Here is a 12090-nt window from a genome sequence, read left to right on the forward strand (position 1 = left end):
TCCCAAAACTTGCAGCTTTCCAATAGAACCACAACTGGTTAAGAGCTGGAGGTCAGCCCTGGCTCTCAGCCCTGCCTGCCCCAGCGTGGGAGGGTGGGCACAGGAGGTTTGTGCATGGCATGTTTTCCTGGCTGCCTTTGGATGTCTGCAGACCACCAGGCTAAAGAGATGTTCAGCTGGGTGCTAGGAAGTGGCAGAATCCTGAGGTTTGTGCAGCTCCCCAGACCCCTCTACACTCTTGCACAGCAAAAAGGACCCTCCATCATGCAAAGATGAAAGTGAGATGTCCTGAAGCAATGTGGAGATCTAGCCCTACCTGATTTCTCTGTTCTACCATTTTTTTTGTAAATGGAGCTGGCTTGGAAATGCCAAACCATGAGAGTCTCACACAGCCTGCTGAATCCTACCAAAAACCAACATTCAGGGGATCCATGTCCTGTGTGTAAAATAAATGATACAGGAGACATGTGCCTCTGGGTCCTAGTATCCTCCAAAACCATGTGAGTGCTGTTTTTGTGACTACCTTGTTATTTTCCAGACGTGCTTTGGCATGACAGGCTCCTCTCCTGCACTGCCTCCTGCCTGCCACCAGCCATGCCTGTACCACCACATCAGGATGCAGTCTGTGCCTGTGCCTCTGCCAAGAGGCCAAACTCTTCTGGATCCAGCATTAGATGGATCTAAACTAAAGGAGAATTTAAAAGTAAAAGCTTTGTCAGGGCTATTAAAGTCCATTCCTGGGAGCTGAGGTAGGTTATGTCTACAAAATTGTTCATCTTGCCTTCCTTTATCCCTCTAAAGTCTCTGGCTAATTCCCTGCTAGTGTTAGTGCAGCTCCAGGAGAAGCTGTATTTATACAACCTTGTAAGGCACTGAAACCAACTAAAGTACATTACTTTCTGTAATGTTATTGCCATCCAAGGACTAGAATAGGAGCCTGGACAGTCAGCAACAGTTACAGCAGGCAAATCCCACCCTAACAGATGAGCTAAGAAAAAGTTTTGAAGATTTACATTTCCTTCAAAATATTCTGGGGAGCTCTTAGTCACCATTACAGTGAATCTGATGATCCTGAATTTTAGGGACAGTGACAGGGATTTTTGGAGGAAGAAAATGTTTTTTCTTTTGTGACATGAAATAGTATGTGCCTTCTTTCTTACCAATTGCTGCTTTTCACCCTAGAATGATCTGTGGTTTGTGGGACCATTCATCTCATCCTCTTTGACTGATTACATTTTCAGGAGGATGGAGAGAAAAGGAAAAACCTTTAGAATGACAGCTCAGAAAGGCAATCCTTGCAACAGGGCTAGTTTTGAGGTGTTTCAACAACTCACACAGGGTTTCCCACTGGTGACAAATCTGACCTGGTACATCAGGCCAGTACACTCCAATTGGAAGTTTCACCTTTTGTAGGCTTAGGAATCTTTGCACAGTGGAAAGATCAGCTTTTCTCAAAGCAACTTTACATTCAGACATGACAGAAATCAAATTCCAAGTCAAATACAGATACTTATGAGGTCCTGGCATTGGAAAAAAGCACCTTCAGCTCCAGGTACTCTTGGAGAGCTGCAAGGAGGTTGCCTGTGCTTGGATAATCAAGCAGACTTCGTGGTCTTCAAAAATAAATAGCCACATTTGAAAGTTGTTTATTTAGATTGCAATATCAGCTTGTCTGCCACTTAAAAACAAGTGTATGTTGGGGTTTTTCATGCTGTAATAGAGAGCACTCATAACCAGGAAGGAGCGAGGCTCTCTACCTATCACTGCGAGGCAGCCACTTCTGCCATGAAACCTGGTAACTGATTAATGACACACAATGGTATTACATCACAGTTTAGACAGCAAGAGAAGTAATATATCCAATTAAAACGGCAGGGGTAATTTACACAGGCAGATTACAGTAATTACCCAGGTTGGAATTTGGCCAGGACAAATGGGTTAACACCCCTACTCTAAAACAGGAACGTTGTAGGATTTTTATAATGACTGCAAATAGTTAAGATTTTGATTTCCTATCTTGTCCAAGACAGAAAAGGTTTGGTATTGCTCTCACTTGTGCTGGTTTGTAAAGCTGGAATAATTTCTTTCAGCTCCATGTGGTTTAAACTGATGTAGTAAAATAAAAGTTTGGCCCAGCAAGCTACAAGTCCCGTGCTTTGATTCAGCTTGGGGGGACAGTATCTCCTACTGGATCATTAAATCCTGCTGGAGCTTAAGGTATTCCTTGGATAGGTCCCCTCTGGCCCTGACCTGCTTTGACCCTACTTAACTGATGAGCTCAGATGGGATTGCTGCTGCCCAGGAATGACACTGGAGCACTGAGCAACCCTGCCTTGCCCTCCACTTATAAAAGTTTTCTTCATTGTGGTACAGAATGTTGTAATTAATGTTACCAGGGTGGATTTAGAGTACAGTCGGTGGAAAACTGGTCTAGTTCCACTTCATCCCTAAAATATCATCTCTGTAGGGGAGATCAAGATGTGTCTCGTGTTTTAGCTGACTGCTTCTGGCTGCAGTTGCACATGCTTTGTTTTTGGAAGATGTAAGCTCTAAGCAAGAACACTATAACTTTTAATGAATCAGGCCCTTGAGGTTTGCTTTTCACAATTCATTTTGGAATGCAAAATACACAGCTAAATTAGATAATAATAATTTTCCAGTATCATTCAATTATAGATCTTAATATCTATAAAAGCCCTGCATGAAACAAGAGTTTTACATGACAAGCACAAAAGGATTTGTGCTTGGCTTTCTTTTAATCCAACATAAACAGAAGAATAATTCAATCAATCAGTTCAAACAACTTCTTAAGCAAAAAAATAAAAACTGTTATCCTAGAATGATAAATGGGGCTTTGAATACCATGTTATCTATTACTTTAGGAGTAAAAAAAAAAAATCTTAGACAGTATGAGGAAAAGTAAGCACAACAGAGCAGTATTAATTCAAGAAGCCCTAAAAACCTGTACCAATATTTAAAATGCAAAACTTTTCATGTAAGGAAAAAAAAAAAAGACATAAGAAACGACAATTTGTTCACAAAATGGATGTTACAGTAACACTAGCATAAAATAGCTTCCTAATAAGCAATTTTGCAGATGTTATTTCTGCTCAGATCTCACATTGATTCAAATAACCTTTACAATAATTAGCTGTAGCTCAAAAAAGATAAACAAATCATGACAATATACAATTGTTCTGGACAAAAGATAGAGAGCACTTCAGTGTTTCTAGCCCTGATCTCCAATTTGCTTATTATTAGAGAAGACAGGAGTAAATACAAAAGCTGGCTATTTCAGCCAGGCAATAGCTAATGCCAAGAAGAGAATGCGCATTCAAAGCTGTCCCAACTTGCTGCCTAATGAGTAGCAATTAATCCATCTTATTGTATTTCAAAATGCTGAAGACTCCATTCACATCAAAGGGAATTTTTCAAGGCTTTTATCATTGTTCATTTAAAAAAGTATAGCGCTATCTTTAGCATTTTATAATTGACAACAATATTTTCTTTTTATCCCTAAATGCGGAATGTAGAATAATAGATTTAAAAACATGTAATAGATGTGAACTGTAGGCATTTTAATGTGTAATTTTAATTTTTGCCTCTGTCTAATTAATCTTGCACTATTAAGAAAATCTGATCTGAAAGCCTAAGGTAGATGTACATCCTGCTGTGAACACCTTTGCTCTCTGTTTATGTACAGCTTCCAATCCATCTTTTGTCCTGAATGGACAGAGGTGACTTCAGCTCCCTGTCAGTGCAAATGTGGGAAATGCTGTGACCTGACACTGTGGACTGGTGTATTTGACACAGAAACACAGCACTGGTGTGTAAAACCTCTGATTTGCCTCCTCCAGCCTCTGCGTGAGAGGAAATGCCATGAAGAGGAGCCACCTTTCAGATCTGTCTCCAAGGTCAACTTTATCAACCTCTCTTCCCCTTTTCATGAGATTAAATTTTTCTAACTTCAGGAAGATCCTAATGACCTCAGTATATTAAGATTAAAATCTCTAAAATAGGTGTATTTTTCTGCTTCAAAGAGAATCACACTGTATGACATCCCTGGAAGGGCTGGGGGGACATTCTTTACTGGTGGTTTTGAAAGGCATTTATGGGTGAAACTTCACTTCCTTGCAGGCTAAGGATCCATCCATCCACAGCGACTGCAGGCACTTCTCATGGAAGAAAATGGACTTTGCTGGACCAAGCAGACTTTATGGCATGCAGGTGAGATTTCTGTCTCTTAGGAAAGCTTCCAATGCTGTGTGTGCAGATAGCTCTGAGATCCTTCCATCCTTGTAGATTTTTGCAGATTAACCCAGGAAGATTTGCCCAAGTCCTCTCCTCTCCAAGAGCAGGTTTCAGACCAAGGCAGGACAGTAAGATCCCTTGGTACAAAACAAACTCAGCAGCTAGTTGGGGGAAAAGGGTTATTTGTATAAACACTGTCAAACTAAGAGGACAGGAGTGGGGGCCAATGGGACAGATTGTATCAGACACATATCAAAAGAAAGCTGACACCAGATGCATATGGGATTTTTTTTTACGTAGTAACTGCTTCCCAGGATGCCACCAGTCATAGATTTTACAAGTGGCAGCTCACTGTCAAAAGGGTGAGTTAGGCTGGGTGGGAAGCATAGAATCATAGAATGGTTTGGGTTGGAAGGGACCTGAAAAATCATCTAGTTCCAAGAGCATTGCTGCTGGGACTTTTTTAATAGGTCACCTCCTACTAGACAAGGTTGCCTCCATCCAGCCTGGACTTGAACACTGCCAGGGCTGAGGCACCCACAGCTTCTCTGGGCAACCTTTTCCAGAGGCTCACCACCCTCACAGTAATTTTTTTCTCCTAATATCTAATCTAAACCTATTCTCTTTCAGTTTGAAGCCATTCCTCCTTGTCCTGTCAGTATGTGCTTGTGTAAAAAAATCACAAGTGTAAAAAACTGTGCATTTAATCTTCTTGGTCACCCCTTCAGCAGGGAATGCAGGACAGCAAGAGCCTGTCATCTTTCTGAGGATATTGATGGGGCTGTTCAGGCTGCTGCCAAAATTGGTCCCTGTTGAAACAGCAAGCACGCAGAGGTGCTGGAATGTCTTCCTTTTGCACCAGTGATGTCCTTCTCAGGCAGCTTTTGAAGTCCTCTGCAAACTGCTTTGGCAGGGGGAAGTTGGACTAAATGATCTCCAGAGGTTCCTTTCAGTCCTAACTAGTCCATGATTCCGGGTGATTCTGGGTGACAGTGAGCCATACACATGGTTCAACACAGAAATAGTCATTAGAACGGGCAGCAGTACTAACAAAATGTCTGAAGAAGCCAAGTCCATCTCAGGGTGAAAACCAGCAGCTTCTACCACCTCCAGGGAGCAATTGCAGCAGGCAAGAGGAATGAGAGCTCTCTTCTTCTTCTTAAGGCAGCTCCCTTCTGGCACCCTCTTACACCAAAGTTTCACCTTTTCCGTGAGGGGAGGAAGAGGCCTGTGGGGAGGAAGGCTGCCCCTTCTCCAGGAGGGACTAGTGCAAGGGGAAGGTGTCATGCCACAAATCCTGGTTGTCCAAGATCAGCACTGGCCAGGTTGAGAAGAAAGAGGTGGGGAGGGCCTGGCTCCTTCACCCTTCCTGGGCACTCCTGAGGCTGGAGGCTGTGCAGGACAAACTGGGGCGGTGCCAGGGCTCCTGAGGAGCTCATCCCACATGGCAGCTCAGGGCCCATCAGCCTGCAAGACTCACTGGAGGAGGGCTGGAGTGGCTTTGGTCAGCAAGGACAGGGGCCAGCAAAGCTCTGTCACCTGTGTGCATCCTGTGCCCACCATGGTGTCACAGAGAGGGGAAGCAAATGCCCCTGCAGAGTGTCGGGGCCTGGAGCTGGGGGATCTTCCTGAGACCATCAGTTCCTAGCAGTGAAATGGCAGCTGCTCCACTTTCCACTCAGCACTGCGGGAGCTGCAGCCCATGGGCAGGTGGGAAAGGGCAACAAGGCATGAAGCCCTTACAAAACATTTTGTTGTCCAAACAGATCTTCCCTTCTTCTGGCAACTCCTTAAAATCTCTATTTACTGCAAATACCATCTAGACTAGATGAAATATTCTTAAGGTTTGGCTATCTCTTTGTTCTTTGGAATGCTTCAATAAAATACAGCAGGTGCCGTACTTAAAAATGTTTTTTAATGCTTTATGTCTTCACATTTTAAGGTATTTTGGGCACTCAGAAAGGGAAACATTTTAGAGCAGTAAATCCAATAATTGTGTTTGACTCCTAGGCCTGTATTTGGTACCTACATGGGTTTCCTGATTTTTGCAGCCCTGAGCTCACCAGTCCTCTAAAATTCCAGGAGCTGCTGGTGCTGAGCACCTCTGAAAGTAAGGTCACCTACTTACATACTTAATTTTAGGCATCAAGGCTTGACAATTTGAGCTTAAAATGCTACATATCTCTGTATTATTGCACCCTCGGTTAAAAAGCAGTACGTTTAAGTTGTCTTAGTCGTTCTTTACGAACCCCAACTGCTCAGCCAGTGCAGCTAAAAAGCCAGCCACCAACAGCCAGACAAGCTTGCCAGCATGCTGCCCATGAAAAACCCAGTGCTTCTGTCAGGGAGGCCTGTTACAAAGGCCTGTTACAAAAAAAAAAAAAAACAAACAAAAAACCCTGTTATTCCTACACTGCAGTTCCAGGATGGGGGTGAGCATCCGCAGTGCTCACCGCTCAGGACCAGGAAAGCACTGCCCAAAACGTTTTGCTTTCCAGCTGGAAAAAAAAACCAAAAAAAAATGTGATTTGTTCTCATATCTGGGTGGAAAAAAAAGAAAAAAAAATCCACTCACATTAAAAGGAGGAAAAAAAAAAGGAGGGAAGTAAAAGATTTATAAGTTCCTTCACTTTTTATTAAAAAAGAAATCGACGGCAAAAACTGCAAAACTCCCTCTTCCACTTTTAAATGGTGCGGGGAAAAAAACCAAAAAAATCTCAAGATTTCTGCTGGAAAACTTGAAAAACAAGCAATCCAAGAAACCCCTATTCAGCATTTCCAGGAGTTTCTTTTCAGCCTTAGAATATATTTTATGGAAGGCAGAGAAAACGGGGACATGTACAATTCATCATGTCAGATTAAGCAAACATACTTAATATTCCCTGAACAGGGCTCTGACTGAGGCTTTCCAAAGATTAAATGTCAATAATTTACTTTAAAAAAAATTAAATTTCAGGGAATCTTGTAAATAGTGCATCACTTGAGGTGATACTAGTTTGTAGTCTAGAAACACCGTAGAGCAATCTGGATAAGCTGTGCTCTCTGGCACTTGGAATAAATTATCTGGTATAAGTAATCTTGGTATCAGTTCAGAAGTACAGACAAAAAACATTTGGGAATGGAAAACAATTACCCTGATTACTCCTCTGGAAAAAAAAATAAAATTAAAAAAAAAATAAAAAGCATCTACACAACTATGCAAAACCCCTGTCCACTTAAATGCACTGCTAGGACTCAACTGTTAAAAAGTAAAACAAAAAATGGACTAATGGGTTAAAAATGAGGTTTAGGCGCTGAGCTGTTACAAAGAGGAGTTCACTTGGCATTTAGACAGTGTTAAAACGATGCTTTTAATGCGGACGCTAGTGCAGGACCCGGGGATTAAACACAAAGAGACGCAGACAGCTCCCACATGCAGGAAAAGGAGGTTACAGGCACAGCAGCCCCAGCGTTCGCCCATCACCGCGGGGAGGAGGAAGGGACAGGCATAGCAACCACAAGCCCAAAAGCAGAAAAGCGCATACCTTCAGCTTGGAATGAAAATCACGAGATTTCCTTCTGGCAAGAACCTGAATGTGACTAGACACCTGCAGGGTAGGGGAAGGGAGGAAACAAAGGAAAAGCCTGTAACCATGGAGATGAAAAGCCCCCTACAACTGGGCAAGCCAAACGTACCTTAATGGCGGCTTGAATTTCTCGAACTTTCTTTCTTGCTAAGACCTGTATGTGACTAGACACCTACATTGTTCAGGTTTATAGGGGAAAAAAAAAACAACAAACAAAAGAAAAACAAAAAGCAAATCAAATTTTAAATGTCTATTTTTTTCTTAAAAAAAAAGAAAATTAAAAAAAAAAACTTTTCTGAGGGGAGGAAGTTATTTGCATCTTCAGTAAGCTCTGCTGTTAAAGCTACCACATTCCCAGCCAGATACCAAGCTCTTAGCACCAAGGCTTAACAATAGAGGTCAAGTCACTGCAGAGACTTGATTAAAGAAACTTTAAAAAAGGAGAAAGAAAAAAAAAAGTATAACCCACCAGGTTGCGCATCCAGCTACAAGAGAGAAGACACAGCTCACAGCTGGACGCAGCCCACGTGCTTTGGTACCGCTCCCATCCATGCCCAGGCCCTGAGCTCTCATGTGGGGAGCCCAAAGGATTTCCACCCCATCTGCTGGGGATGCAGATGCCCACTCAGACCATTTGCCACTAGGCTTGAGACGTAACTTGGCACCAAGAAATTCTATCCATTATTTATTGTGCTCTGCAGCTCCAGTGAAGAGATTCAGGCTGCACTTTGAGTCCACTGAAATGCTTTAAATTCTGGCACAAATGATAAAATACTGGCACAACAAAGGTCCCTGAACCCCTGCTGGTTTCCTTAGTAATCTCAGCATCAAGTCTGCCCACAAAACATTTGTGTAACTGGGGACCAGCAACTTGTCATCAGCTTGAGTGATGCCCAGGTCTGGCCCACGGCGGTTTTGCTCAGAAATTTGTGCAAACCCAGTCCTACACTACACCAGTTACTAGTCAGATGTTGCTGCCTGTGCTGTGAAGGGTCTGGGCCCAAATTCACATTCCTGTTTATCCAGGGACAAACTGAAATCCATGCTGCTGCTGCTGAGGGTTTAATGATGCTGCCCAGCATCGCTTGGTGGCAGGCAGCATCCTTCAGCCTTCTGTGTGAAGGTTTAAAACCTAAAGTGATGGCAAAAACCACTAAATGGAAATCTCTGATTCTTGTTTGACCCAGGATATAACACATCAGGTGGTGCACATTTTTCCTACATTAGTTACAATTCCTGTCTAGGAAAGAACAAAGCAAAAGAAAAGGAGAAACAATGATTTCCTCCTCTGTAAGACTATTTTGTGACAATAGTACCAAAAAGCCTTTATTTTGGTAGGGAAGCAAACCATGATGCATCAATGAGCACAGTCCCTGAAGGCCACCTTCGAGAAGCAGCTCAGGAGCCAGTTTGCAGTAATTTAGACTTATACTACTGCTTACTGAGCAATTTTGCAAACACCTTGACTGAGTTTTCACACATTCATTTGCTTTGCTTTCAGTGGAATATTAGTGGTGTTAAATATTATACAAGAAGAACAATCGTAACATTTAATCGCTCGATTAAAACTCCAGAGTAGCAACAAATCAACTTTTGTAAGCACTCAGTTTAAAGTGATTTATGCATCACTACAGAGGGATGTATAAGTATGGAGGCAGAGATTGCCACCCATCACGGCCCTCCTGCTTTCTTGGTACATGCTGGCCAAGGATCTAACCCCAAGCTCTGCATTTTGACTCCCGAGGAAACTTTATGATCCCAGCATAACTTCCAACTCCTGGAGCTCCCCTGGGCAAGGCAGGGCAGAACTGGGGACTCTGCCTTTAGTTTGTGACTTCTTTGCCAGTCTTTGGTTTGCTCCTTTTCCACGTGCTGCAGTTCTCCTCCTTTCTGATGCTTTTTTCATCCCTCGCACACATGCTTTCTTCCTGACTGCCAAGGGACACCACCCAGGGCAAAACAGCACCCAAAGTGCTTCAAATCCAAGCTTTGTGTGCAGTTTTGTGTGACCCAGTGCCACCTTTCTCTGCACTGCAGGACATGCACAGCGTGCACATGGGCAAGCCTCTGCCTGCCCTTTGCCACACACGTGCAGGGCCAGGAGGGGAATCTCACGCCTGGTGTTAAAGCAAGGGACTTCTGCCATTTGTGCAGTGTTTTTAAACAGTGCAGTAACCACTGCATAAACTACACACAAACTGTGCTTTCTGCAAAGCTGCTGATTGCTGTGAATATTATGAATTAAAGGATTTAGTAATATGAGATGAATTAACGGTTATGTGGTAATCATCTAAAAAAAACTTAAGGCGGCTTTAAAGCTTATTCAGACTCTTGCATGAATGAAATCCTACCATGGTCAAAGACCAGGAGCCTGAAGGCTCTTGGGGAAATTTTAAAATTAATTTTATGTCCTGTAGCAACTATTGGCCATAAGCTGAGAGCATGACTATGATTAGTTCATTTTTATATATTTACTTCTCATATACAATAATCATAATTTCTATTATAACACTAAATTCTCTTAACTTTTAAGAAGTTCCATTATTTGCCATCTCAAAATAATAATTATATTGTAATACTATATAGACAAATTAGGCACAATGCTTTATAGTTTTGCTTCAACTTTTGAATTTTTTTTTTTATGAAATGGGGGGGGGATGATATCTTCATTTACAGACAGATTAATAAAAAATTAATCCTCACACCACCACAACATAAACCCCGGAGTTTTAAATATTTTCTAAACAGCATGTATTTAATCTGAATAGTGAAGTCAATACATCATCCCATCAGAGCTGAAGCACAGACAGCCACTGCAGCCAAAAATGCCAGGTTTTATCATTCATTGACATGCATACTTCCCCACTGGGTTATTTTACCTGCTTCCTGGTCCGTGTCTTCCCTGTTCTAAGTTTGATGTATCTGGCTATCAATTCATTCCTACCTGAAACAAAGAAAAATTCATGGTAAGGGACAAGCAACATCACACCCAGGAACGCCATCAAAATACCACATTTGAACACGAGCTCCACACATATCAGGTTTGTTTTCCTGGCAAACAATTTGCCAGTATTTCTCATTGTTCACCAGTTTTTCCTCTCGATCTCCTCTTCCATTTTTTGCATGTGCCACAGGAGCTGTGCAGAGCAGCACGAGTTCAGCGTCTGCCCAGCAAAGTCCTGAAGCAGTTTACAGGCAGAGAGGCACCTCCTTGGCCAGCAGCAGTGCCCAGCATCATCTCTCACTGGAGAACCTCCCATCCTAAGGCTCACACAAGGTCTGGGCTCCTCTGGTTTTACTTCCAACTGCTCCAGGTGTTTTTTGTCCCCCTGCATTCCTGTGGGGAGGAGTGGCTGCTCTTGAGAAGGTCGTGTGCTACCTGAGCCTAAGTGCCAATCACCCAGATGTGCCAGCTTCTCTCTGGGTTTTAATTCTGCAAGGAGAATGGCAAAACCTGTCCTTCCTGCCAGAAAGGCTCCTCCAGAGATGGAGACCATTGTCCCAGGCCAGCAGGTTATCAATCAATCAATCACACCCTAACTCTACTCGAAAGAGTGGCCGCCCTGCAGTGCTGATGTTCCTGTGGGAGCAGGGCCCATGAACACGGTGGTTTGTTATTCACAGCTCTGTTTCTCTTGGAAATGTGAAATATTTCCAAGTCTCTAAAATGGCTATTTGACTCTTCTTCAGTCACACATTATGCTACCTAATGCAAACTAACATTTTCTATCCAAATAATTTCCTTCCTAAGTATTGCTGACACGGAAGATAACACAAGTTTTATGTGGTGTCCTGTTTATTTTCACTTCATATTATGTTTCTTCTCTATGGGTTGTAATAATTTAAATATACTTGTTCAACAAGTTCTAAGTTACAGAGCTATTTGCATTCAGCACCGGGAAAAAGTAGCCCGTGTGTAGAAAATGAGAAAACTGATTTAGCAGTGAGCTGAAAATGGGGAGGTTAAGAAAATAACTTGTCACCCACCAAGCTATTTTGAAGTGGATGAGTACATAGCAGGGGAATGCAGAAAATTATTTTATCAGCCAGAGCTTAAAACCCTTACAGCTTTAATATTGTGGGGGAGAGACGGGAAAGTTTTGAAGTAGCCTGCATATGTTTGAAGTGCAATTTGTTGACTGAAAGACTGAACACATTTAGTCAAACTAGACTTCTTCTTCAGTCCCCCCCTGTGAGCTTTATTTTATACCCTTTGTATCAAATGCCTCATAGTTCCTGTCTCTTTTGTGTTTGCTGAATGGGTACCAAAACA

At 42.5% G+C, this 12090-nt stretch overlaps 1 protein-coding gene across 12 annotated transcripts in view; it reads right to left on the reverse strand.

The window, feature by feature from the left end:
- The window catches only part of TEAD1 (TEA domain transcription factor 1), a 153222-nt gene that overhangs the window by 34257 nt on the left and 106875 nt on the right, over positions 1 to 12090 (reverse strand). For 3 of the 12 annotated variants that reach the window (XM_072929472.1, XM_072929474.1, XM_032748565.3), the window contains 3 exons: positions 10697 to 10761; positions 7927 to 7989; positions 7776 to 7838 (listed from right to left, as the gene is read on the reverse strand). In XM_072929472.1, the coding sequence (XP_072785573.1) occupies positions 7776 to 7838; positions 7927 to 7989; positions 10697 to 10761 (191 nt within the window). Of the gene's footprint in view, positions 1 to 7775; positions 7990 to 10696; positions 10762 to 12090 lie in introns of all 12 variants that reach the window. The other 9 variants (XM_072929479.1, XM_072929476.1, XM_072929477.1 and 6 more) reach the window with 5 other exon arrangements.

The sequence above is a fragment of the Taeniopygia guttata genome, chromosome 5 (genome assembly GCF_048771995.1).
Source record: "Taeniopygia guttata chromosome 5, bTaeGut7.mat, whole genome shotgun sequence".
NCBI lineage: Eukaryota > Metazoa > Chordata > Aves > Passeriformes > Estrildidae > Taeniopygia > Taeniopygia guttata.